The sequence below is a fragment of the Arachis hypogaea genome, chromosome 18 (genome assembly GCF_003086295.3).
Source record: "Arachis hypogaea cultivar Tifrunner chromosome 18, arahy.Tifrunner.gnm2.J5K5, whole genome shotgun sequence".
NCBI lineage: Eukaryota > Viridiplantae > Streptophyta > Magnoliopsida > Fabales > Fabaceae > Arachis > Arachis hypogaea.
The window spans coordinates 15778137-15804523 of NC_092053.1; the positions used below are offsets into that span (position 1 = coordinate 15778137).

The 26387-nt window shown below is 34.2% G+C and overlaps 4 protein-coding genes across 15 annotated transcripts; 1 reads left to right on the forward strand and 3 right to left on the reverse strand.

The window, feature by feature from the left end:
* Nucleotides 1-725: 725 nt before the first annotated feature.
* Nucleotides 726-3936, reverse strand: LOC112772219 (polycomb group protein FIE1). The gene is made up of 13 exons (XM_025817118.3): nt 3668-3936; nt 3345-3410; nt 3062-3184; nt 2789-2869; nt 2615-2707; nt 2430-2505; nt 2182-2261; nt 2042-2113; nt 1673-1732; nt 1443-1539; nt 1219-1282; nt 1081-1140; nt 726-985 (listed from the first exon to the last, which is right to left on the reverse strand). The coding sequence occupies exons 1-13, from the start codon at nt 3845-3847 to the stop codon at nt 913-915; spliced, it is 1125 nt and encodes a 374-aa protein (XP_025672903.1). The 5' UTR covers nt 3848-3936; the 3' UTR covers nt 726-912.
* A 1523-nt stretch (nt 3937-5459) lies between these two features.
* LOC112773320 (protein CHLORORESPIRATORY REDUCTION 41, chloroplastic) lies at nt 5460-6419 on the forward strand. The gene has a single exon (XM_025818399.3). The coding sequence runs from the start codon at nt 5565-5567 to the stop codon at nt 6285-6287; it is 723 nt and encodes a 240-aa protein (XP_025674184.1). The 5' UTR covers nt 5460-5564; the 3' UTR covers nt 6288-6419.
* A 780-nt stretch (nt 6420-7199) lies between these two features.
* LOC112773224 (pentatricopeptide repeat-containing protein At4g04790, mitochondrial-like) lies at nt 7200-17483 on the reverse strand. Of its 9 annotated transcripts, none has more exons than XM_025818292.3 (18): nt 16944-17483; nt 16184-16326; nt 15985-16099; nt 15442-15736; nt 15247-15294; nt 14492-15121; nt 14016-14195; nt 13486-13550; nt 12551-12658; nt 12021-12134; nt 10859-10954; nt 10604-10702; nt 10004-10123; nt 8548-8652; nt 8286-8450; nt 8077-8204; nt 7866-7986; nt 7200-7631 (listed from the first exon to the last, which is right to left on the reverse strand). In XM_025818292.3, exons 4-18 carry the CDS (start codon nt 15692-15694, stop codon nt 7458-7460), a joined length of 2406 nt encoding a protein of 801 aa, XP_025674077.1. In that variant the 5' UTR covers nt 15695-15736; nt 15985-16099; nt 16184-16326; nt 16944-17483; the 3' UTR covers nt 7200-7457. The 9 variants fall into 9 exon arrangements, with proteins under 9 accessions (XP_025674077.1, XP_025674078.1, XP_025674081.1 ...); XM_025818293.3 differs by having other exon boundaries at nt 15985-16077; nt 16944-17481; XM_025818296.3 differs by having other exon boundaries at nt 16004-16099; nt 16944-17472.
* Nucleotides 17484-18014: 531 nt separating this feature from the next.
* LOC112769211 (uncharacterized) lies at nt 18015-25710 on the reverse strand. Of its 4 annotated transcripts, none has more exons than XM_072224177.1 (20): nt 25162-25710; nt 24948-25060; nt 24798-24852; nt 24435-24529; nt 24142-24208; nt 24004-24066; nt 23563-23733; nt 23377-23470; nt 23191-23270; nt 22993-23068; nt 22838-22881; nt 22115-22182; nt 21778-21863; nt 21533-21690; nt 21368-21419; nt 20081-21226; nt 19666-19952; nt 19234-19437; nt 19002-19158; nt 18015-18512 (listed from the first exon to the last, which is right to left on the reverse strand). In XM_072224177.1, the coding sequence occupies exons 1-20, from the start codon at nt 25360-25362 to the stop codon at nt 18211-18213; spliced, it is 3519 nt and encodes a 1172-aa protein (XP_072080278.1). In that variant the 5' UTR covers nt 25363-25710; the 3' UTR covers nt 18015-18210. The 4 variants fall into 4 exon arrangements, with proteins under 4 accessions (XP_072080278.1, XP_072080277.1, XP_025669454.1 ...); XM_072224176.1 differs by having other exon boundaries at nt 22993-23071; nt 25162-25704; XM_025813669.3 differs by having other exon boundaries at nt 20081-21419; nt 22993-23071; nt 25162-25704.
* Between the last annotated feature and the right edge of the window lie 677 nt (nt 25711-26387).

Sequence of the window (26387 nt, forward strand, 5' to 3'; positions counted from 1 at the left end):
GACTTTCATTGTTCTTTTCCCCTTATTGTGCTGCTGTTGTTGTTATGCTGCCGTTTTGTTATGGCACTGCGATTGTGTGATCACTGATCAGTGTTTTGAATTTGGAATTTGTGATTAATAACTTGTTGAGCTTTGGAATTTGTGATTAATAACTTGTTAAGCTGCTGTTGTTGTTATGCTGCTGTTTTGTAATAGTTGTTGCTGAATGCTAAAAATGGAAATCAAATCAAATGCTGGTTGTTGCTGAATGAGTAGCCTAGCTGCCTGCCAATGCCATATATAAATAAACTGATGAATGATGATGATGATGGTAGTGGAAGGAGAGTCAAAGTGTATAGGTAGTTGGTGATATGTTATGCTTTCTTATTCAATGACTATTTGTTAATTGTTATGTTGATACCTCAACTTGGAAACAACACTAGATCTTGTTTATGGCTTGCTCATCAAGAAGAATCTGTTGCTAAGGGAGCTCTCTTACAACAGATGAACGCAACGCTGCCTAAGATTAAACCGAAAAGGTCATCTTGCAAGATTCAGGTTCATGTTCAGTTAGCATAATACCACAGAATGATCAACATTTTCTAACTGAACTAGCTCAACATTCTTTTGAAATTGATAATCCTTTGAGTATTTTTTTCACTATATAACTTTTGAGTTTGTATTTTGATAAGATCATATGAATTTGGTTGATGATTTTTTGTGTAATGTTTTAAATTTGGAAGATATTTTAGGATGTTTATTTATTTATTTATTATTTTATTCTAAAACGATTTTCTCGGTTGAACCACTGGTTAGACCGGTTAGACCAGTGAACCAGTGACTACAACGCTTTGATGACCGATCCGGTTTTCAAAACCTTGCAAAATAATAATTATTTTCCGACGACTGGCCAAACCAGTCATGGAGGCTAAGCTAAGCTGGTGGCACGTTTGTAACATCGTCCCAGCGCCATATTGTGCCGTCCTCACAGCAACTCAAAATAATACTGCAGCATAACAGAAGGAACTGCTTGAGAAAAGAAACATAGGGAAGAAGATAATACCTTCCATCAAAAGAGCAACATAAGAATATGGCATTTACCTTCCATCAAAAGACACGGCAGTTTGCCGGATTGGAGATTTCGATTGAGGATGCGACAACCTGGAAAAGGTGATGAATTGAGCATAAAAAAACTTTCTAAGATAAAAACGTCTCATCATTATAACATGATAAACAAACCTTGCGATAAGAACCGGCGGACTTGACTGCAATTCCCAAACAAAAATCTTCCCTTCCCTGTTACCTGGGCAAAGCCAAAAGGAAATGAAAATTGTAAATAAAATGTAGCAAATGTTGTATCAAAAGACGAAGTGGCAGCAAACCACAATGAACAAATTGTGTAATACACAGTTACAAGAAGAAAACAAAATATGACTTAAGAAGAAATTGCAGTTAGTTATTACCTATTGCAGCTTGATTGTAATGGAAATCACAAGAAAACTTGATGAACCAGATATCACACTCAGGAACAGGGTATTTCTGGAGAATGTCAACTACACCCTAAACAACAAACACAAATGCTTTCAACTTAAAAAATTGAAACTGTATCTGCAAATAATTACTGAAATTAAAAAAAGAAAAGTCTAAATTAAAATGAAATAAAACAAGATAATAATTCTTAATTCTAACAAACCTCTCCTGGAGTTTGTTCCTTCACTTTAGGCTCCCACAAGACAATTTCATTGTCAACACTCTGGAAATGCAATATAATCCATTAATTTCAGAATCGGTAGATAAATTTATGTAATATAAAGGGAATAATATTAGTTAATATGAAATGTAGTTGAGTTCGAAGAATATTATAAAACTCTTGAGCAGTGTGGTTCAGTTGAATACCAAGTTTTCTAGGATTTGGTAAGGAGTTTCAGAAATACCGTTGAACATTTTCTTTTACTAGTATTTGGTTTCACAAAGATCATTTTATAACATGTGAAGGAAGCCAAAATGCAACCATTGGTTGCCACAGGGAAGTAGAATAACTCTGGAAAGTGTGATTACTCACCTTTGAAAGGATAAAATCACCCAGCCACCTATTACAGTCGACATAATTTGAATGAACTGAAGCGTTGAATACCTGAAAAGAATTACTATTAGAAAAGATCTCATATATGTATGTACTTCTACAAATAAAATTTTACTTACAGGAAACTGCACATATTTTGTGGGAAACTTAGATGGAAGATCTGTCCATGTGAATGACTTTTCCACGTAGGTCCAGAACTCTGCACCAGAATAAAAGCCGGGATCACTTAAATGAGAAAGACAATAATATTTAATTACAATTGGTACACACCATTCTGTTTTGCTGACAAGAATAGATGAGAGATTGTTTTACACAGATCGTATATATCCAGGTTTAATAAAATAATGGCATGGAAATATATTCTTACCCTTCATCGACCATATCTTTACAGTATTATCCATGCCACAGCTAGCAATTTTGTATATATCTGATGGATGAAAGTCCTATAAAAAGCAAAAAGATAAAGAGCTACAATAAAGAATTAAGATAAAGAACTACTAATTAAGCAAGAAAGTATAGAGAAATACATTGCATAGATATGAATGCACTTACAACACTCAAAACTTCATTACGATGCCCTCCAGCCCCGGCAAATATCAGAATGCATATTCCAGTATGAACATTCCATAACCGGACAGATTCATCCTAATCAAATTTAGATGTTAACGGTTGAAAGGAAACCATTACTCTTACCATCAAAATTTCATACAAAAGAAAGCTACTCACTTTGCTTGCAGAGATCACAAGCGATGACTTCAATGCTTGGGTCCTGATTTCGTTTATGGAGTCTCCATGCCCAACAAAGCTCTAATGAAAAAACAGCACTGCGTCAAGAATCACATGAATAAAAGAAATCATTTTCAAGACATTCAGCACCCAATGCTTCCTACATAACTGTGAACTAACAACTAACACTAAATATAAAATCAAACAACCATAATTATTTTGGTCTATTGTATGTAAAAAAGAATAAACCAACCCTTGAAAGGTGTGGTATACCTTGTATATCCTCTCAGAACCAGTATCTATGACTCGGATTACGCCATTGATTCCTCCAGCCACCAGAAATGGGGCACCATCAACATTGCTTGCCCAGCTCACTGTGTAAAAGGATTCATCCTTCTGGTCAACATAACAGATGAAATTTGAAGCATTTTTCCAATAAGAATTTCAAACTTCCTTAAAATTTAATTTTTAAAAAACAAACCTCAAAGCTGAAACACAATTAAATTCTTCAAAACAAATAATAAAATGTCAGGAAAAAAAACAGTGTTGGACTTACATCCTCATCAACATAAGATTGCAAAACAGCAATAACTCCTCCTTCAAGACACTGATAAACCGTAATCTGCACAAAATAAATAAATAAATAAATGAATAAACAAAATGAAGATTAAGATAATAAGCTCAAGCTATGGTTTCAACCATAATTAGGATAACAAAGTGAAAAGTTACAAAATTTTACAGAATCTAACAGCAATGACAAGAATACAAGTTAAAAGACCTAGTCTTAATCTTGAACCGCTGATTCAAATTTTTTCTTTTAGAAAATAACAATTAAACGAAAAAAAAAAAGGTAGAAGATAGAGAGTGAGAGAAGAAAACCCTATTGCCGCCAACAGTGGCAAAAACGTTGAGGTAGCGGGAATCGATGAAGTTGAAAACGACGGCGTATAGAGGGCGTTTACCCTCTTGGAGGCGGTTGGTGACTCTGTAATCTCTCTTCTTCGATGGAGTTAGTGAACCCACCACTGGCTCACTCCCCAAACCAAAAACCTTCGCCATTTTTTCTTCTCTTCTAACACCAAAATTCGCTTCTTTTGTTTGTTTCCCACTCTCTCCGTCACTGTAAAAATTAACAGCTTTTACTTTTGTTTTATAATTTCTTCCCTTTGTTCTAATTTCTTTATATTTATAATAAAAATTTAATTTTGATGCACAGTTTAAATTAATTTTAATATATATTTAATTAAATAATATTAGATTAATAAAAATAATTATTTTTTATTAATTATATGACTGATCTTCTTAAAAAAATAGATATAATACATTAATAAAATATTTTATATTTTCAGTATATTAAAATTAAATTTAAAACAATATTTTTTTATTAATTTTAATTTTTAACATTTTTTGGCATAAGACTTTTTTTTTTTTCAGTTTTGCCACTTAGTATAATCTTATCATATCTTAGAGTTATTATATTTTCTTTAGTATTTAGAAACTATTTTATAAATTTGTTTTATATACCTTGTAAGTTATCTTTTAAGAGATTTTAGGTGATTAATATTTTTTTATTTTTGCTTTACTTAAATCAATAAACTCTTCTCTTTTTTACACTAAAAAGTATTAGTTCATGCATTTTCTAACTATATTTACTACACAAATATCAAATTTAGTAACGTTATATGCATGAAATAGTAGATTTGGACTTTAATTTAGTAACGCTATATGCATAAAATAGTATATTTAGATGACATTATTTATTATATCATAAAGGTTTAATTACTCTGTTGATCCGTATAGTTTCGCAAAATTTTCAATTAGGTCCTTGTACTTTTTTTTTTAATTGGGTTCCTGCACCAAATTTTTTTTTTTTTTTAATTAGATCCCTCTTAACAGTAATTAGCTTAATTTTATAGGGACCAAACAAAAAAAAATTTGGTACAGGGATCCAAATAAAAGGAAAAAAATGTGTAGAGACCAAATTAAAAAAAATATTTAGTACAAGGACTCAATCAAAAGGAAAAAAAGTACAAGGATCTAATTAAAAATTTTGCAAAACTATAAGGACCAACAGAGTAATTAAACCTAACATAAATTATATAAATACAAATATATTAAATGATTATATGTGTTAGAAATATATAAAAGTCAGATAAAGAGAATGTAAAAAGTAAAAAACATAAGAATAATTTTTAGAATTAGTCTCTGAAAAAATTTTAGGCAAATATTTTAATTTTTTATTTTATTAGACAAATTAATATTCACATCAAATTATTATAAAAAGAATGATATGAAAATTTTAAAAATTTTTAGAGACTATTATATTTTTATTAAAATGATAATGATTCATTTGTCGATATTTTTAACCAAAATTTAATGCAAAGATTAATTTATCTAACAAAATAAAATATTAGAGACTAATTTAATAATTAAAATTTGTTATCCTTTAAATTGATTTGGATATTACTCAAAATATAAAAAGAAATTAGGAACAAAAAAGCAACTAATGGAAAATTTATTAATCTTTATGTAAATCATGTCTATTGTTATCAGTTATCACTGCAATGAATCTGAAAAAGTGAAATGTTCCTTCCTCATGGGATATTTTAGCATATTACTCTATGCTTATTGGACTACAAAATTTAACTGTATTATCTGACACAAATGAAAAGCTACAACAAAATCATCATAGAAACCAAACCAACCAGATATAAAAGCCAAAAGAGCCTTATCTTTAATCTTTATTTCACTTTGCTGCATTCAAAAACTAGTAGCAATGGCTTCCACAATCCTCCAGTTTCTCTCATCATATCCTACTTCTCATTCTCATCATCCAAACCAAAACCAAAACCATCTCTATTCCCATAGACCATTTATAGAGATTTCAAATATTCAAATCCACCCAAGAAAGCACTACTCCATCAACTGCACCAATAATAATAATAACAATAATGCCTTAAGCACCAATTATCCAGCTAGTGATTATTCCAATGATGATTCTAATGAAGAATTTCCAACCCAAGATCCGAATTCCAGCACAGTCAACAGTCCAGAGACATTTCCCATAGAGAAGAGAAGAAGATCAGAAATAGTGAGGCGAAGAAGGCCTAAAACTGAAATATCACAGGCCGAGCCACCGAATTTTGAGGTTGGTTGGAAGAGGACAAAAGAGATTAATTTAGAGCTGCCAATAGGTTATGTCATAGCTGATTTCTTGGAGAAGCTAGAGGAGCTAATGGGGAAGGAATTCGGGTCGACTGAGTTGCTAGCAAAGGCCGGGGAGATTGTGGCCGAGAGGGCGAGGGAGGAGGCAGAGATACTGATGGATGAAGGGAAAGTGGAAGAGAGAATGGTGACTGAGTTGTTTAGAGTGTTGAAGCTGATGGAAATGGATTTGGCAATGGTGAAGGCTTCTGTGAAGGAAGAGACATTGGATGAGAGGCTCAAACAGGCTAAGGCTAGATGCAGGCAAGCCATTCTTGTTGCTTACTCATTTTGAATCAGATTCAGATTCTTTCATGATGGGAATGTAACTTTGTTGGTGTAATTAAGGTTTACATGAAATTGATGTAGATAAATTCTTGACTGACTTTTTTTTTGAAGTACTCATTTGATACTCTTATTTTAGAAATTTGAAATGCTTTAGAAATGTAAGTGACAAAATTAAAACTTTTTAAACTCTGGACCAAATTAAATTTTAGATGATCATTAAAAGCATCTAATATATTTTTCTGATATATATTGGTGCAAGTTCTATAGATTACTGGATATTAGCACTTAAAAGAAGCAAAATATTGCTAAGATCCCAACACAAACTTGTGCATAACTTTATTACAATTTTATCGTTCTTTAGGTATACACATAGTTTTCACACTCTTAAAATGTTTTTCTTTTTCTTTTTTTTAGCATATATTTAGTTATCTGATTCAAGTGATACAAACTTAATTCCCCTTGAGCAAAAGTCTCGATTTTGAATAATATGGATGGAAAAAAATTCTGTTAACAAAACTAGTTCCTAGTAGATGTTTTTGACTCAAACAAAACAGCCTCATATAGAAGATACATGTAGTTTCAATTGAAAAATATAACAGCATGCTTAGCTATGAAATAAAAAATTGTGAAAATTATAGCCGAGTGTAACAATTTCGATGGCCAAATTTGTTGTGCAAATTTTGGCTTTTATAAAAATCTACCGCGCCTGAGCATTGTCGCAATAACAAATGATCACAATTCACAACAATGAACAATGATTTTCTTTTAAGATTTTAACTGCAATTCTTTTCTTCAAAATGCAGCGCACTTTCCAGTTTCCACTTTATCCGACTGTTGTTATAGATGCCCCTATCAACTTGCATATTCAGTGCAAGTTTCAAAATTACTCATAAGTACATCATCAAAAATAAACATAGTATGATTAATATTTTTCTGATATTATATTAACAAAGAAAAGAGAGAAAAATGTTAGTACACCACAACTTCATGCCTACTTTAGCTGCTATATCAGATGTTTGAATTCTGGAACAGCCCTTTTAGAAAAGACCTACCTATCTATCACCTCAACCCCAAAATTTGTGAGTTATTTGTACACATTTGGATATAATGCCCCTATTAATAGGAACTCAAGTGAAGACTGAAGAGTACTTCACCTACTCACCCTTCTTAGTTTAGCTCAATGTTTTGTGCTGTTAGCATTATGTAATTCAGAGGTTTTGGCATGAGCACTTAGCAGAGAATCATGATATTCCTTTGGAGGCACAAGGCCTAGCTTATCCTTGATTTCAGAAAGCAGTTCGAGGCTCGCTTGCAAATGGCTTGACTCTGACCCGTTGATGAGAGAGAACACCTATACAAATACAGACATAATTGTTGTGAATATAATAATGACACACAATAGAGATAGATAAATGATTTACTTTACTAATAGATTCTCCTAAAAATCCTCCTAAACACTAAATAAGGGAAGCATTGGTTTTTTTTGAGATTCCAAGACAAAAAAAATCTACTGTTTTTAATACTTTATTTTATAGTAATAGGAGTATGATTAGGAATGTTTTTAGGGAAGGAAGCAAAGGCGAACCTTATCAAAGAGAACTTTCATAACCAATTCATCGCTGTGGTGCTTATCGCAGAGAACTTCTGTAACCAGTTCGTCGCTTTGGTACTTATTCTTGAGGAGCTTACACAAGTTGACAGCAGAACTGACACGAAATATAGTGAGCATCAGTAAACTATAGAATGCATTTCTGGTGAAAAAAAGTTTCAATAAAGTGGGAATAGAAAGATGGAACCTTATATCCTTGTTCCAAATACAATACAAGATGATTCTGCAGCAAGCTCCATCCCAGTAATCTGTATCATTTAATTCCTCAAGTAGAAGAAGCAACCTGTCCAGCTCTACATCGGACCGAGTCTTCTCCTATGGATGTTGAATTCGTTGATTATGAATCATATTAAGTTAAAAATTTTATAAAAGCCGATAATATGTTCAAAACCTTACAATGAGATTCATAACATCTTTTGGCTCCAAATTATGTCCAGCTTTCTTGATTTCCTCGTAATAATGAATAGCTTCAGACAGTTGCCCATGTGCTGCAAGAACTGAAACAAGCACATACTTGATTTGGTTCAAGTTCTTCTGTGGTATCAATGGATCTAACACTACCTACAATGGAGGATTAGTTAGTCACAATAAAGGTTACTTGTCTTTCAAGCAAATGATAGATAGCTCAAGCAGCAGCATATGCTGCTTGCACCCGTACCTGTTTTGCTTTCTCCAACTGTCCACAAGCAGCATAAGCATTTATAAGGGCCATGAAAATTTGCTTTGTAGGTTTGATTCCAGATTCCTTCAGTTCTTTATAATACTACAAGCATAAAGTTGAACATACATTTGTAAGCATTCATCCATAGACAGCTTATCAAAATGGCATACCTAAGTTAAAACTAATTTTATGTAGCTCCAATGATGTAGGCATATCCAAACAGATTATTTTCTGTGGTGCAATTATTTTCTAACATAGAAATCAAACTTACAGGGGGGGAGCATAGGCCTTCCCCCCCCCCCCTCCCAACTTTTTTGGACAAAGTTAACAATTTTAAGTATATAAAATTATATATTATATAATTTTATTTGAAAAATAGAGTAAGTAATTATCTTAGATAAATAATTAAATTATTAAACTCAAAAATAAGTAACAATCCTTAAATTGAGAAAAATATTATTGCCAATCACTTTTCGATTAAATAAATTTCCAAATCTTTAAACTTTTTTTCTCTTTTTAAATATTTTTTCTCTTAATTTTCACACCTATTATCATATAAAAATACTTTAATATTTATAATAACTAAACAAATCTTTATAGTACATACATGAAAGTAAATTATTTTAGAATTTATTTATTTTTCTCATGATATTATATTAATAACATATTAAGTAAATTCATTAAAACAATTATATTTTATTCATGAATATGTTTTAAATGCATATAACAAAGTTATTAGAATAACTTATTTATATTATTTTATAGTATATTTTTTTATGATATGAAGCATAAAAATATAACTTACTGTCACAATAATACTTAACAAAGTAAGCTAATAAAAATTAGATAATTTTTATATTTTATCAAATCCAAAACAAAAACTAAATTTTTTATATAACAAGCACTTATTAGTATTTTTTTAATCAAAAAAATATTAATTATGATTATATATATTAATGAATATATAATATTATATTTGATTATATAATATTTTAATTTTCGTCCCCTCCTCTATCAAATTTTTAGATCCGTCCCTGGACATAATGAGAGCTTCAAATGACCAAAACCGTCTAGAGTTAAATCATTGTTCTTTCCCCCCTCCCCAAAAAACAAAAAATCATGTAGACAAAAGTTATACATGCGAAATGCAAGATAAGCCTATGCAATGTTCAACATCAAACCCAAAAGAGATGCATGCATTAGAAAACATATTTCATATAAAGAGCATTCATGTGTCTATCGAAAAATTTAAGAGTTGGTTCATGATACTGCAATGGAAATACTAAGATAGTAAATTTCTTAGATAAAAATGTTGAAGCAATCAATCTTATAGTCTGAGTTATTATTAGAAGAAAGAACATAAGAAATATTAGAAACTTCTGAACACACACAGAATTGAAGATCAAAAAATGACTGAAATGGGTTTATTATGATGTTATAAATCCCAACTTACCATGACTATATCCTCTTCTGTTTCAGAGTTGCTAATCAGGTAGCTAAAAGTCTCTGAATCAGGCATTACATCAGCATTCTGCATGTGCTCAAGGACCCTGACCCCATCACTCGTGTTTTTCTGAAAAATTTCAGCAAAATGGTGAGAAAAGGAATGCATTAATGCTGAAGTAGGATAGATGTTGATTCAAATACATTTTGGAAGCACTTCTCAGCATTTCAAAACTTGTCAAAACTATATCCATTATCAGCAGCCATATTTCAACTCATGAGAAATCATTTGTATGCAAAGGATTGCCCAGATAACCGTACTATTTTACAGATACAAGGAGTTATCCCTTAATGCAACTATTGATTTCTACAGTGTAGTTTGGTAAAATTTCTCTTTGCCCAAAGCCCAAGAGTCGGAATGACCCTGCTCAAAGATTTGTGTCATATACTCATGTCCATAACCTATAACTATTTAAAAAGACGAAACGAAAAAATAACAACAAAGGTTCAATGGAACCATTTTTTTAGGTTCAACGAAAGCATTCCAATCTCATTGCAAAACCACAAAAAGCATATTAAGTATAGAACAGAGGCATTAAAGAAACATCACCTCTCTAAAACATTCTGCCATTATGGTATTGTACATGCTAGCTGATGGTTTCAAATTCAGTTCCCCCATTTCATCGAGCATTCTATATGCACCTTCAAGCTGTATTATGAAATAAAATAACATCAACGACGTTCTAAATTTCACTGCAACTCACTAAAATACAGCTACACTGGATACTTAGCAAGATGAAGCTAAAATCAGTAAAAGACTGGTGAACAATAAGCACAAGAATGAAAATGAATGGGTACAACTTACGTCTTTCATCTTCAAGAACAAGTCTATCATACATCTAAATGTCTTATCATTTGTCTCCAGATTGTACTGGCGTATTGTAGAGAAGATCCGATGAACCTTTATTTGAGAATACACCAAAGAATAAAACAAACTACATGTGAGAACAGTAAACTATCCAAGATGTTATAGAATAATTGATTCCAGCTCTACATATATTGCTTACTGACAGGAACTGAGATCTAGCAGAAAATAGGGGATTTTATTGATGAACTAGGGATTGTAAATCACAACCCCTTATTGAAATACACTGTTGGGTCTAACCAACTCTGGAGAGAATTTTCTTCTCCTGAACTAACAAACTGAACAGAATTTTCTAATTGACTAAAAATTAACTAACCCCTAGTATTTCATAGGCAGCAGCTAGGCCTAGCACTACTGCTCCTAAACCTGCTAAACTAGTTTAAAAGGGACAACCAAACCTGTTTCTATCACTTACCTTTCGTTTTTATTAAAAAAGAGAAAAAAATTAATGAGAAGAGATGAATGCAAAAAGAATGGAGGTGCAAAATAATTTCAAATTGAAGCATCCTTACTTAATGGCAAGAGAACAAAAGAAAAATTACGTCACTGTTTTTTCCAAAAGGTAAAGGCGGGTAGAGCAAGCTATGTCATCCAAAAGATGAGCTGGTCAATTCTAAGCAACCTCTCTGCACTAGACAATTGCAAGAAAGACAAAATGTGTGATATAGAGCATAGAGACAAAAGTATTCTTGGATCTTCGCCTAATATACTAAGCTTTTAAGTATACTGATTCCTTGACATGATATTAGAACTTCATGGCCAAGAGGAAAAGAATCCAATTAATGCCAATATAAATTTTAAGATAAAATGGTGAAGACTGAAGAAGCTATATTTCACCTTCCCTTCAAGCTTGAATAAGAACATACAGTGCAGGACCGGAAGAAGATAGAGTAATTATTTATTATTATGATCTTTACTGGATCTTCACTTTACAGTAACATCAAAACTTTCTAAGTCAAAGATATAGACATAACACAACAAAACAATAAGCTTAAAGGTCAAAAGTTTACATCCATCGGAGAAAATCGATGGAAAATGTAAAAACACAAATTATGAGAGAATGAAGAAAGAAGAGAGTGATTACATGGATGATGGATCATACCAAATTATATTCAGATGTTTCCTCACAAGTTTGTAATATGGACTGTAACATCTCATTTGATAAAGTCAAGCCCCCTTCACACATTTCATCAACAATATCAAGAGCTACACGCACCTGCATTAGAAACAAAAATCACTAATCTCCAAAATTCACTCGAGAGAAATTGACACATCATGGACTTTTATTGTGAATTTGCATATTGGATAAGATAATGAAAAGAGGAATTATGCCAATCACAGAAGAGGAAAGTACCAGCAATGTCATTGTGATCACTATAATAGAAAAAAGTGCTTAAGAATTTACTTGTTTATGTGAATATATGTTTCTTTCTATTAAATAAAAATATATATTTTAAGATAAGTAACATGGCCACACTATGTCAACCTCTAAATGTTAAAGATATGGGATGGGTGCACTTTCAATGGCTTGTGTTTTTGGAGATGACACATTGACACTTTTCTAATTTTTTTATTTCATTCTGGACTTTCTAATTTCCTCTTACAGAAAGTGCAAAAATCATATGGTCATACCTCGCGCAACGTACAGCTATGTAAAATTAGCTTCTCATATGATGAGGATGAAGGTGACACTTCAAGTGTTTGGTGCAAATCCTTGAATTTTGTAATGACATTCTCAACCTTCACAATACCAACAATAAATATGAGAATGCACACAAACACACATAAAAGTCCATAACAATAACTACAACGTACAATTATTATGCCAAATGTTCACAAAAAAGCACTAGTACCATCTTATCATTGTGTTCAAAAATGCACATGCAATTATGGAGTGTTTAATATACAAACACAATGAAGTAAAATCTCACAACAGTTACGAAGGAATTGCTAAATAGAACAAGGAGGAAATTATTAAATAAAATGCAGCCTCGAATGTCTCCAAAATAAATCTACAGTAAAAGCCACTTTGAAGAAGTTTATTCCATACACCAAATTTGCATAAAATCAACCTAGAATGAAATAAAAAAAAATTAACAAGAATGAAAGGAAAAAGATAAAGAACCATGTCCAGCAAAGTAAATGAAGAGCAACAATTACTGATTTATTGTAAATACCATATTGGCTTCTAACCATAGCTGAGGTGTGAGTATCAACTCTCAATCATTATTTTTGTTAGTTCAAAAACATACAAATTCTACTTATAGCAGGGAATTCATCTCGATATGCTGTGTATAATAGGCTACAAGCCTGTAAATGCCTCTGTATGGAGTTCCATTTTTATTGACAATTAAAAATAAGTTAACAAAAAAAAATCATAACTTAGGTATGCTAAAAGAAATTTAAATGGGTTTCATAAAAGTTCTATCATCACTGCAATTTGAAGTATCATGAAAATGTAAAACTGGCGATATATTTTTAGAGAAAGAAAAATGGATGAAGGAAAGCGCTTGATGGTATCATGGACTTGAGGAAATTATCAATGACATATGCAAGAATTTTCTTACCGATAAATTTGGGATGCTAACAGCATAACTTGCAATGAAGTTTGTAATATTATTTGTTTCATAATCTGCAATGCATAAGAATCTCAGTACAAGATATACACCAATTAAGATTTATAGAGGAATTCAATCCCCAATTCTTCAGCAGAATCACAATATGACTTAGATAATTGGTGTTATATTAAAAAAACCAATATTCAGTACATTAATAATTGACAAAGAAAAAAGAAACCTGCAATCTTAATATATGTCCATTTATACATATAATGCTTGGGATTTTGTTCCTCTAGAGTACCTTGTGTAATATAAAGGGTAAAATGCAGAATGTATGAAAGACTTAAGAAGCTATAGTTCTGCAGTTTTGACCCCCTATACTTTAGAGGAGCCAAATTCGAAAGACTTAAGTAACATAATTCAAGAGATACAACAGCTATATCATATGCAATTTGTTTTCCTTTTTTGCAAGCAGAAACATTGTTTGATGTCTAGCAAAATCCAAATAGGTGATGAGAAGATAAATATTGTAATCATACCACTTGTTTTGAAGTCCAAAAGGAAGTTCTCTGCAACAGGTTCCAATTGATGCCTTCCTAATGCCTGAAATATCTTTTCTACAGATTCTACAGATGAAAGCTTTTTTATGTTTATGATTTCCAATAGCTCCAATATCTCCTTCTTCCGCTCACTCTCACAAAGAGCCAATAAATAATTTTCTGCAACATAAGTTGAATAAAGTAAGTTTCCATTTTAAGGTGCTACACAAAACAGAATTTTCTATCATTATTGAACAACGATGTGCAGAACCAGCAACAACACCTTGTCACTTAACATTCATTTCTGAAGTAATTGACCACTGACCATGTCACTTAAAATTCACAGTCTCATTAAATGAAACTGCAAATGTCAACATCTGCTACGGATAATCCAAAGCTAGATGTTTGAACACAGCTTCTATGAAACAAATTATGACAAACCAATGCATTTGAGGGAGAAAAGCATATCCACCCACCTCGTAAATCAGAAATTTCTTCACCATCATTCTCTGCAATGAGATTACAGATTTCTTGAATCTTTTCTTCATTATTAACTCTTAACCACAACATCATTTCGTAGTAACCGAGTCTGGTAATTAAACTGGCATTCTGGTCTTTGATAGCATCACAGAAAAAATGAAACTCTTCAACCATACACATGTCAATAGTATACAAAAGAAGTGGACGATATGATTGCTCTTCTAGCCGAAATCCTCGTTCACCCATCAATTTAAAAAGATGGAAAACCTTCCCCAACTCTTCTATCACTATGTCTTCGTCACTACTTTCCCTAGCCTTTTCTATGCACATTTCTATCAGTGCGTTGTACCCTTTGATCCCTGGATCTCGTCCAACTTTACCAAACAATGCAATGGTAGCCTCCGGTCCAAGTACCTTTGCACAAATTCTAACCAACTTATTAAAACGGTTCTCTTGGGAAAATTCAAACAAGTGTCTCTGTTTCTTTTTGCGAGAATGTCCTTTCCGTTGTAACAATAAATTATTGTTATATATGTTTGAGAGCCATGATATACTTGGCTGACTTTGGGACTCTTTTGCATTATCATTTCTCTTAGACATGGGTTTCTTCACCGAGATACTATCACCTGACAGTACGAAACAATACAACAAATAACCTTTTAGGAAAGGAAAAAAGAGAAGACAAGCTCAGCACTTGAACAATACACCAATTAACCGATAATGTCTCACAGGAATTTCATCAAACACTTACCGTAGTAAATAGAAGAAATCTTCTTAAACGCCACATTAGAAGAATCATCTGCACCAAAATATTCACAAACACCAAAAACAAATTTGAGACTGAAAAAACACTACCCATCAACGAATTCCGCAACAAAACTCTAAATTTAGCTCATTCAGCTTCAGAAAACACAACACTCCTAAAAACAAAAGAGTGCAGAATTACCTGAAGCAGGGGATTGTTTAAGCTTGAGGCTTGCGAGTGTAGAATCTCCATCGAATTCCGAAAAGAAGGAAGAGTATGCAGCAGAACGTGAACGTGAACGGAATCGGGTTAGATTTCTAACGTAGGAGAAATATGAATGGCGCATTTTTTTCACAGCACTTTTGAAGGAACACGGGCAAATGGAAATTGTGCTTCTTGCCGCAGCGAAGAGAACGCGACTATTTTGCAAGGTTCTGAAAACCGGACCGGTCATCAAACCGTTCTAGTCACTGGTTCACTGGTCCAACCGGTCTAACTGGTGGTTCAACCGGAAAAACCGTTTTAGAATAAAATAATAAATAAATAAACATCCTAAAATATCTTCCAAATTTAATACACTACACAAAAAATCATCAACCAAATTCACATGATCTTATCAAAATACAAACTCAAGTTAAATAGTGAAAAAAATACTCAAAGGATTATCAATTTCAAAAGAATGTTGAGCTAGTTCAGTTAGAAAATGTTGATCATTCTGTAGTATTATGCTAACTGAATATGAACCTGAATCTTGCAAGATGACCTTTTCGGTTTAATCTTAGGCAGCGTTGCGTTCATCTGTTGTAAGAGAGCTCCCTTAGCAACATATTCTTCTTGCTGAGCAAGCCATAAACAGGATCTAGTGTTGTTTCCAAGTTGAGGTATCAACATAACAATTAACAAATAGTCATTGAATAAGAAAGCATAACATATCACCAACTACCTATACACTTTGACTCTCCTTCCACTACCATCATCATCATCATTCATCAGTTTATTTATATATGGCATTGGCAGGCAGCTAGGCTACTCATTCAGCAACAACCAGCATTTGATTTGATTTCCATTTTTAGCATTCAGCAACAACTATTACAAAAAGCAGCATAACAACAACAGCAGCTTAACAAGTTATTAATCACAAATTCCAAATTCAAAACACTGATCAGTGATCACACAATCGCAGTGCCATAACAAAACGGCAGCATAACAACAACAGCAGCACAATAAGGGGAAAAGAACAATGAAAGTCACAAAAGAAATTAGCAATCCTATTCCTGTTTCGTGCATTTAATTACTCATAAACAAAACTCAACACAGAACAACAAAAAGAACAAAAACAGGACTAAAATGAATCAACTAATCAGTAATCATTCAATCCAAAACAGAGCTAATCATTCCATGATTCAAGTTTCAATTAGTAGCACTAACAGAATCCCCCCAAAAAAATCAATGTTCTGATCAGAACTAAGAACAGAGAAGGAATATTCATTAAGGTGTCCAAATCCTCATATCAAGTCTTCAGCCACTAGCAAACTCAGAACACAAAAACACAATAAACAAAACTTTTGATTCTAAAACTAATAAATCTCCAAAAAAATCTAGACCGATTTAAATACTCACTATTTTCAACAAAAACTAAGGCATATCAACCCTCAAATTCACATGAAGTTCACCGTTTTAGAAACAAGTTCACATTTTGGTACCTATTGGAACAGGTGACAGCAAACTAAGTCCAACCAACTTCATCTCCTTCCCACTTTAGAATCCGGCCATCGGCAACGTTGGTATATGGCCCTCCGCCGTGACAATCGAATACGAGACTCTCAGGACCAAGGGCTCCGGTGACGTGGAGGAGGCGCGCGGCGTGGAGGAGTGAGCAGTTTGGGCAGAGTGTGAGGAAGATCTGTTGAGTGCGACGGACAATGGCGATCAGGCGACGGACACGACGACTGACGACGGCAGAAGTGCGGCTGAGAAGACGAAAACCAGACGCGAATGTCGATCTCAACGAAGAAGCTGCAATTGGCGAGACTGTGAGAATGAACAGGGGTTGGAGACCTGGAGCACGACGACAGCGCGATGGACGGCGGTAGTGCCTCACTCCCTGCTCCGGTGGTGGAGGTTAGATGGCTAGGGTTTGTTTGAGGGCAAAACCAAAAAGCTCTGAAGAGAAAACGTGTGAGGAGGGTGTGTTGGACTGTTGGGGGAAGGGGGGTGAGTGAGTGAGTGAAGGGGCTGAACGTGGGTTTTTTTCCTTTTTTTTTAATAAAAACGGTGCGTTTATTAAGAACCGGCCGGTTACCGGTCCGGTCCGATCGATCGGTTCTCGGCCGGTTCAACAGTTTTCGAACGGTTTGCAGATGGACGGTTGACCGGACCGTTTTCATTGCCGGTTCGACCGGTTCAACCGGCCGGTCCGGTCCAATTTTCAGAACCATGATTATTTGTATTCTATTTATTTTGTTGTTGAAATAGTTTGGTAAGTGTTGAATGCTGTTTCAAAAAATGCAAGAAATGTTTCAAATATTAGGTTGACCATATGAATCAAATGATATTAAAGTATTCTATTATGAATTGTCCTTTAATAACTCCTCTTATTATTGCTGTGCACTACACACCTGGTTGTTGTAAGTTTGTAGCTGTGGTATCTATTAGCATTGAACATCGTTAAAAAATTGTGTATATATGACATTCAAATCTGGAATTTTCTCCTGCCTCATTAAACTGCCAAGGCCTTTGAGAACTACCTTTTTTACGTTTAATTTTTTGCTACATTTTCAAGGGAACAAAATTTTTATACCAATGAGACAAAACTTTGTTATACCAACGAGACGAAGCTTAATTTCTGCCTCACTGATACAACACCCAACAAGAGTTTGCAATTTTGTATACTATATACACAAGAATCATATCCTATGTAAATTAAATCTCGTAACTTAAAATTGTACATCAACAAAAGGTATAGGGCCTTTAAAGTTGATTCCTCAACTGCATCAATAGGCCCTGCATGGTCTCAATCTTTTGACTTAGTTTGACAATGGTACGGTGCTGAGTGGAAGAAGAGTCCGAAGTACCAACATGAGTGATTAGTTCACTGAGTTTAGCCTGTGACTCTACAACTACTTCCTCAAGCTGAGTTAATGTCTCTTCCATGGTTTTGTGTGGTCCTTCATTAACCCCGCTTGGTAAGGGAGAATGTCCTCTATTACCAACAACACTACCATCTCTGGTAACCTTTTCAGAAGAGAAAATCTTGTCAATGCCCTCGCTTCCTGCAAGTCACCGTACCATGTTTAGAATATTAGAAAACTACTACAAATAACTATACCATTGTTGCTACCATTACTAGAAACAGTAGAAACTACCTGCAAATCATCATAACATTATTGATTATAATTTGTCCGAGTATACAGTTATTTAGTTAGAAACAAAGGGAGTAGGAAAAGTAAGCACAAATGTATAGCCAAAGGATCAATAAGCTATACAATCAACCAAAGCTAGAAGGCCTAGAGAGTGATAACGTTGCATCATAGTTTTCCATTGATTTGCCGAGCATTCTAAGTATCATACATGACATGATCACTAGTTGTCATCAATGAACCAACCACTTGGATTCATGAAACCTTGCTTCAAATCACTATCCATTACCTATATATTTAGTTTACTGAAGGCTATAACATAACAATAATAAATAGAAATTAAAAGAACAAGATATGTCCGATGAAAATTAATTCAGAAACATTAGAAACTGGAAAGCATACCTAGGTTACCAAGTTGATCTATTACAGCCTGACCAACAGAACCTTCCAGCTTAAGCAGCCGCAAAACTCCAGCAGTGATTCGGCCAATCGAATCAATTTCAGATTTGCACAGCAAAGTGAGGTGCTGAAGCTCATCCTTGGTTACTGCTGCTTCAATCTGCAAGGTACAATCATCATCAAACACAACATTCATGAGACAATGACCTATATCTAACTATGAAATTCCCATTACCGGTTGTTTAACAGCGAACTTTATGTCTTCCACTTCCCAATTCACTATGTCATCAGTGTTGTCCTCACATAATATCAAGCGAACTTCAAGACCAACTCCCTCAGTTGTGTTACTATTTTCTTTATCCCCGTTTGCAATTAACATTGATGGAGGATTGCCCTTTTGGATATGAGGCTTTAATATTCGTAGCCCTTCAATTCCTACCTGTAAGTGCAGGCTCAATAAGGTAAGGTGTATGAAAGGGGTAAGACATATCTGGATGATAGACAAGAAACAGAAAAGAGATACACGTAGAAAACCAATCAGTAAGGATATTGAATTTTATCATTCTCAAAGGAGAAAGAAAATTCTCAATTCTGCAGTAATTTGGAGAAAAATTTACACAAACAGATTGCATTAAATCTTTGAAACTCAGAAGGAAGCTTTTTCTACCGTAACAAGCTCTATTGGATTTTGTTTTATCCGATGCAATTGTGCTTTGCCATCCAGAACCTTCTTTGGGCTACTTTTTGCATTTACTCGTAAACCACGGAAAGTTGTGTGCCAACACCTCTCTTCTCTGTCTACAACCTCAAGACTGGAGAACCACCACTGTTCAGCCATCTGATCTGCACCTTCAAGAGCAAATAACCAGTCTCTCAATTCTATAGTTACATCCACGTCATCTGGCTTCTTCAGGTGTGGAAAACTGGTTTCCTCCCCTTGTCTCATACTTTCAGCTAGCAAAAAGTTCAGCAAGTAAGAAATGTATACTTAGCAAAATAAGTCTATGCAACACAAAACAAATCTATTTTATGTAATAAGCAAATATAGCAACTAGAAAAAATCAGGTGAAATTGCTTCATACCATCTTCTGAATTATCAACCATGAGAGGTGTTGTCTTAAAAAGTTTTGATAAGGGTCCTTTTTGTAAGTTTTCCAACCCTTTTGAAAGGCCTGTCCCAGGGCCTCCATCAGGTCCAAGTATTCCAAATCTATGCAGGAGGGCTTCAGCATAGTTCATTCCTCCACCAAGTCGAACACCAGAAACAGAAGCTGACACATTTAAACTATGAGACTCCATATCTTGCTCATTTAGTGGAATGACATGAACCATACTGATGTCTAGAAAAGGGATTGAATGAGCATTTCCATTCATTGGATGTTTCTTATTCTTATCTACCCAAAAAACAGCTCTAAGATGAGGATATCCATTATCACTTGGTGAGGGAACATTTTCGCTAGGACTCAAGAATGATCCATTTTCACATGGTAAGTGCCCCTCAGCATCCACACAATCTATCTGGACACTCTCCCACCGTAAAGTAGATGAAACAACAATAGCCCCTCCAAGGGTTTTATGGGCGGCATTAATGAATAGATCATCTCCGATAAACTGTACTAAAGGCATTCCCTCAACATTCACCGAAGACTCTAGAAATCTAAGTTGGAGGTCCTTTACTGTTAAACTCACAGCAGTGTCACTGGGAACCTTGTCCATCAGCTTTCCACTAAAAGACTTGTCTCTAACGTCCTCTAGTTGTTTCCTTTTCCCAACCATAGCTATTTTCTCACTAACTCGCCCAAAATAACCATAGACGTCCAGGACAAAAAATAATTGTTCAACAGAAGTGTTGGATAGATACTGTCCACAAGCAACTCCAACCCTGACAATACCCCCTGAAGGAGGAATATGTAACAGTGGACTGCCATCAGCAGTTGCCATAGCTACTTCAATGCAAGCATCTTTGAGATCAACACATCTCAACAGTCCTCCAGTTTGTCCAAGGTAATTTTGAAGTTTGATTTTGTCATTACATGCCTCCAGGGACAAAGTAAGCTGCGATGCTCTGGCAGTCCACTTCTTCTGGCTAGCATCGATCGGTTGACCTTCCCAAAGACTAAAACAAGCAGGATCCTTTTCCAGGTTCAGCATTATTAGTTTCAATGAGGGTGAATCAGAAAAGGAAAGGTTTTCAATTTGGAGTCTTGCTCCAGTGAAGGAGGTCTGAACTGTATTATTATCCATATAGATTTTAGAAATATCAGTTTCAATGTTGTCTAGTGGAACTGTAAGGTCAAGCCCCTTGAGACTGAAAATAAAAGATTTTATTGAGAAGTCCGGTAGAATGTCACCAGGACTGACAACAATACCATCAGCTAAGAATGAGGATATCCTCAGGCATGTTTCCTCCTGAAGATGAACCTGAACAAATATACAAAGATCATCAAACATATAATTGACAAAAAAAAAAAAAAGACAAAAAAGATGCACTATACGTCTGTAACAAGATATTTATTGAAAGATGATGCACATACCATAAGAGGCTGACAATCAATAACTGTCTGAGAAGCAAAGGATGGTGGAAGTGGTGAAGGCATGACTTGAAGTGCATGGAGGCATATTAGAGGGATTCCCTCAATCACTTGCCACTGCTGTTCTCCTAGAGGGTATATTGGAGGGCAAAAGCTTCTAGCTGCCAAAAGAAAGGATTTAAAAACCAGTTGTTAAGCATTGGTAAAGTGATATATTATTTTCAAGAAACGTGTTCATAACTTAATACCAAATTCAGGCACATGGAAAGCATCTTTTGTGACAGCTTGCATCGATGGTTGCACTAGTGTACACTGCGGAGATGAATAGATGTCCCTGCATTCCAATGATAACAAGCAACCTAGTTACATTGTTACGTTATAGTGATTAGTACAGTCAACTTAGGAAGGAAAACAGATTATTGTGCCATTAAAACTATCAAAAGCCACCAAAATGATTGATCAACTAGAGCATATGAGAAACCCTTTTTTTTTCTCTCCTTTTGTCGATTTGCATTAACTGCTCAGGATTTAATGCAGGATCTAACCATGAAAGTGGTTTTATGGACAGAGCACAAAGGCACAAACCTTAAAATTATTCCACCAATTGTAATCTTGGTCAAGTTATTGTCATTCTCTCCTTCAGAAAGACTGGCCTGCAAAAGTACATGAAACAGTATAACTCACTGATAGCCTGATAACATTGCACAATAAGGGGGAATAACATGGCAATATGACATCTTAAAAGCACATTTGTTAAAAGCATGTGACATCTTAACCTTTGCACCATACATACAACCATAGCATGAATCATCCAGATAATATAAGGAGCTTTCTTTTCTTACCTTTCTCTAAGAATGATTAGCTGTAGTTATAAGAAATAAACTTATCACACTAAAACCACATTGGCAAAACAAATATAGCAGCTACAATTTTGTATTCCTTTTGTTTACTTGTTTGTTTCTGCATAGTGCATATCTTGTTACTAATGGAGCCTCCAAAGACCCCCTCCCCCCCCCCCCCCCCCCACAAAAAAAACACACACAAAAAAACCCACGCAAAAAAAAAGGAAAAAAAAGCACAGATATAAATTAAAAAATAATATCGAAGGGAAATATTCTGTCCTATGTTTTTATATTTGCTTTTGATATAACCAATTCTATCCTTCCCTCTAGACAAGGCTAAGGTGTTGTCAGTTTATCACCAACACTCATAAGTAATATGGGACAAGTACCAAAGAAAGAATAATGGGGGAAAGAATAGTAAGATTATGTAAAGAAAAATAAAATGAATATGAAAATAAAGCATTACCCGAGAGAAAAAGAGGGACTGCAGCAAAAGCTCAAGCTGGAATTCTGCAAGTTATTGTCATTGGTTGGATCATTTATTAACTCTATGAATTTGACTATATAATTGAAAGAGGTTTAAATTTATCTAAAAAGAAAGCTATGTGGCTAGCAACAAACCAGTATCTTTAATGCAAAGAAATATATGATCTACAACGATCGAGACCAGAGAACGCCCAGCAGCTTCAGTTGATCGCTGCTATGATTCAATTACAGAGACACTCAAAGGATGTCAAAATGAAACAATATTTTTATCCAAAGGAAACTACTGAGGATGGGTATTCTGAAAAACTGAAAAGTTAAAAAACAGTGTGAAACCTGCTGAGTCTTTAAATCAACATTGCCCCTGTTTAGACAGACATATAATCCTGTCATAAAGCGGAGAAGTGCGCGTAGCCCTGCTCATACATGTTGTAGTAACTCATGTCAGTGATGTCACAATGATGCCATGTGTATCAATTCAATGTGGATACAAGAAACATTACATGTGCCCTTTTTACTTACCAGGTTCACTTAGTGCAGGGCAAACAGCTTCATTGATGTGCAACTGAACCTCAAGCCCAAGTGGACTGTTCAAGTCAGTTCTCTGAACTGTTATCTGGCAGTTATAAATTCCAGCTATATTTCATGACTCAAACATTCAAACATAAAACAGATGTTTATAAGATTAGTTGTAGGAACTATATTTACATATGCTTCTCCTGATATTCCTTCAATAAAACGCTCTCCTCCAAAGAATACTCGCTTTGCACCATCATCATCTCTCAGGTTTGATCCCTCTTCAGAGAAGCCTAATGCAGCATCCGCGAACATGTCAGGATGAGGCAAAAGATCAATAGACAAAGATTCCCATTCTAGTTTCTGAGAAAGAAAAAAGAAAAACATGTATGAATTATTAGATGGTAATGCCAATAAAAGCAACATAACATCCACAACCTTGAGAGTATAGCTAAAAATATAATTGCTTTTTATGAACCATTCTTTTTATTTTTCAATAAAACTTATCGGAACTATGTATTCTAATCATATAACTAAATGACAACTGTAAAATAAGCAAAATGAAAGAAATAAAACCAAATCAATACAGATTACACATATAAGCATATTAAAACTAGAGAAGGAGGTAATTACTTTGAAGACATATATATATTTCTTGTTACTGGAGAATTCCCGTGCTTCCTTAAGATTTACAACCTGTAAAGGCAAATCTTTCAATAAAATGCCATATGCAAGGGTGTCAGATTTTTAAGCCTGGGTTTCAACAAATACCTGCCAGCTCTCATTTGTGGTATACAGCAAAAGGTTATGTATTGTGATAGATGCCATTGGTGGTGCCCTATAAATAGATTTCAGGGAAAACTTAAAAAAACATAGTACTTGAGCCAAACACAAAGTGAAATTCTTTAGGTTTATACTTAAAAAATACTTGATAGACCCGTCAGAGACTAAGATGTCCACGTCAGTTTCAATTTCAATTTCAATTCATTCAAAATCACAACAGTTGACAGGGTTGGTAGAGCACAAATAAACCAAATTCTGAGCATCAAGAAACAAGAATTTACCATGTTGCTCCCACTTTTCGACGCGCGCCCCCACCACCACGAGTTTCAAGTAATAGATTAACTGTGTGAATTTGTATAGTCATGCCATCAGAAATCTGAAACCGTCAGTAACTCTATCAATGAGTAACATTTTCAAATGAAAAATGTCTTTGCATGACAAGTAATTGATCATCGCTATGAAACTACCAAACCTATGGAAAGGAATGCTATAAGCTGAATCACAATTCAATCAACCTTACACTAAATCCTTATCATATTCATCTCTCATTGTAAAACAACCAGTCCCCATTGGCAATAACAGCAACGGAAACAAATATAGTAAAAAATAAACTGAAAGAGAGTAAAGTGACAAGTGTCACAAACCTTATCAGCGAAACCATAACCACTACCCTTCGAGGTGGCAGCCGATGAAGTGGCACTGCACAGAAACCAAGCTTAGTGAATAAGCATTGAAAAACAGCATAAGCATCCATCAACGCACAAAAATAAAATCAAGTAACAAGTTTAATTCACCTGTTGGTACTACTAACAGATGCATCAAAATCAGAATTCTCCTCCAGAACTAGATCAAGCCGATCAATTTGCACAATGATCGGCTCTACTTGCACATTACTCACGGAAGGAAGCTGAAAAAGAAAAGAAGAGAATTGGTTAATAATATTAACAAATTTAGAGTTAAAAAATGAATAAATCGCAGCGGAGAGAAAGAGAATTGAAGAAGGTTAACCATGATGTCCAATTTGGCAACTTTAGCTGTGGAAACGTTAAGCGCAGGTGGCAAGGCCAAGCTGGAATGCAAGGCATCACCATCGATATCTAAATTGGAGAGACTTAGAGTGCGGCCTTGGAGCTTGAACTGCTCTCTGGAGAAGGATTTGAGCCAATACTTGAGCGTGTACTCTAGTGCACGAGCTAGTATTGACTCCATTCTAAGACAAGTTACTTCTCAGTTCAGAATTTCAGATCAAGATCATGGAAGGAACTTGGGGACTCTGAATAACAATCGTTTGATTCCTTGACACCTTCTTTGTTTGTTAGGGGTGGTGATTTGAGAGAGAGAGAGAGAGAGCACGTGCGCGGCACGTGAGAATATAACAGCAGAGGACCTGTGTCTGTCTGAATTCTGGAATCGCAACTGCGCACCTCTTCTTCTTCTGTCCTTTTCTTTTCGTTTCTTTTCTTTTCTATGCTATTCTGTTCTCTTTCTATGTGCTGTGAACAATGGTTCCTCGCGTCCTCTCTTAATTGGGAAAATACGCAAAATATGTTTTGAACTGAGTTTAATTATGCTTAAATATATAATTTCTATGTAAACTTTTTATCTTAATTTAATGATAAATAAAAAAAATTAATTTTGATACCCTATTCAGTTTTATATGTCCATATAATTATGTAAGGTCATACATTGATGATGTGAGATAAAAAAAATAGATATAATTAAATAATTTTAAAATATTTTATATTATTTACGTATTAAAATTAAATTTATTAAAATATTATTTTTATAATTATATTAGAGGTATGATAAAATTAGTTTTTGGGAATTAGCTTTTTAGATTCTTGTCATAAATGTTAAAGGATTTTAAAAATTATGTTATTTGTCTTAGAGATGGTTCCAAAACTAAAGAGATTTGAATTTATTTAGATTTGCATCAATCCAGACTTAAAGAATTGGATTAAAAAAGACTATAATCATGGTAATACGACTTTGTTTTACTTGACTTTTTCGTAGATTTGGCGAGATAGAAATAATGATTTATTCAATCGTGATAAATCTTGAAGCACTAATATCTGTGGTGAGTATAATTTGGACTTTTTTATATAAATAAATATATAAAATACTTTAAGTACCATAATGCGCACCGGAAAAAAGTTGGATAGAAATACGCAGGGCCAGTTCTGGGGCACCGCATGCGAAATGGAAATTGACTCTAACTCAGGGATGGTGCCGGT

What these genes read in the sequence shown, in the direction of transcription:
- LOC112769211 (XM_025813669.3), bottom strand. Translation starts at nt 25,362, where the DNA reads ATGGAGTCAATACTAGCTCGTGCACTAGAGTACACGCTCAAGTATTGG. An exon ending in AATATATATATGTCTTCAAA is followed by an intron (nt 23,734 to 24,003) that starts GTAATTACCTCC and finishes TTTCTTTCTCAG; the next exon opens with AAACTAGAATGGGAATCTTT. An exon ending in AGATCAACTTGGTAACCTAG is followed by an intron (nt 18,513 to 19,001) that starts GTATGCTTTCCA and finishes GGTGACTTGCAG; the next exon opens with GAAGCGAGGGCATTGACAAG.
- LOC112773320 (XM_025818399.3), top strand. Translation starts at nt 5,565, where the DNA reads ATGGCTTCCACAATCCTCCAGTTTCTCTCATCATATCCTACTTCTCAT.
- LOC112773224 (XM_029294789.2), bottom strand. Translation starts at nt 15,694, where the DNA reads ATGACCGGTCCGGTTTTCAGAACCTTGCAAAATAGTCGCGTTCTCTTC. An exon ending in GATTTCTTCTATTTACTACG is followed by an intron (nt 15,122 to 15,246) that starts GTAAGTGTTTGA and finishes TCGTACTGTCAG; the next exon opens with GTGATAGTATCTCGGTGAAG. An exon ending in ATTTGGAACAAGGATATAAG is followed by an intron (nt 7,987 to 8,076) that starts GTTCCATCTTTC and finishes ATTTCGTGTCAG; the next exon opens with TTCTGCTGTCAACTTGTGTA.
- LOC112772219 (XM_025817118.3), bottom strand. Translation starts at nt 3,847, where the DNA reads ATGGCGAAGGTTTTTGGTTTGGGGAGTGAGCCAGTGGTGGGTTCACTA. An exon ending in CCACTGTTGGCGGCAATAGG is followed by an intron (nt 3,411 to 3,667) that starts GTTTTCTTCTCT and finishes TATTTTGTGCAG; the next exon opens with ATTACGGTTTATCAGTGTCT. An exon ending in CCGCCGGTTCTTATCGCAAG is followed by an intron (nt 1,141 to 1,218) that starts GTTTGTTTATCA and finishes CACCTTTTCCAG; the next exon opens with GTTGTCGCATCCTCAATCGA.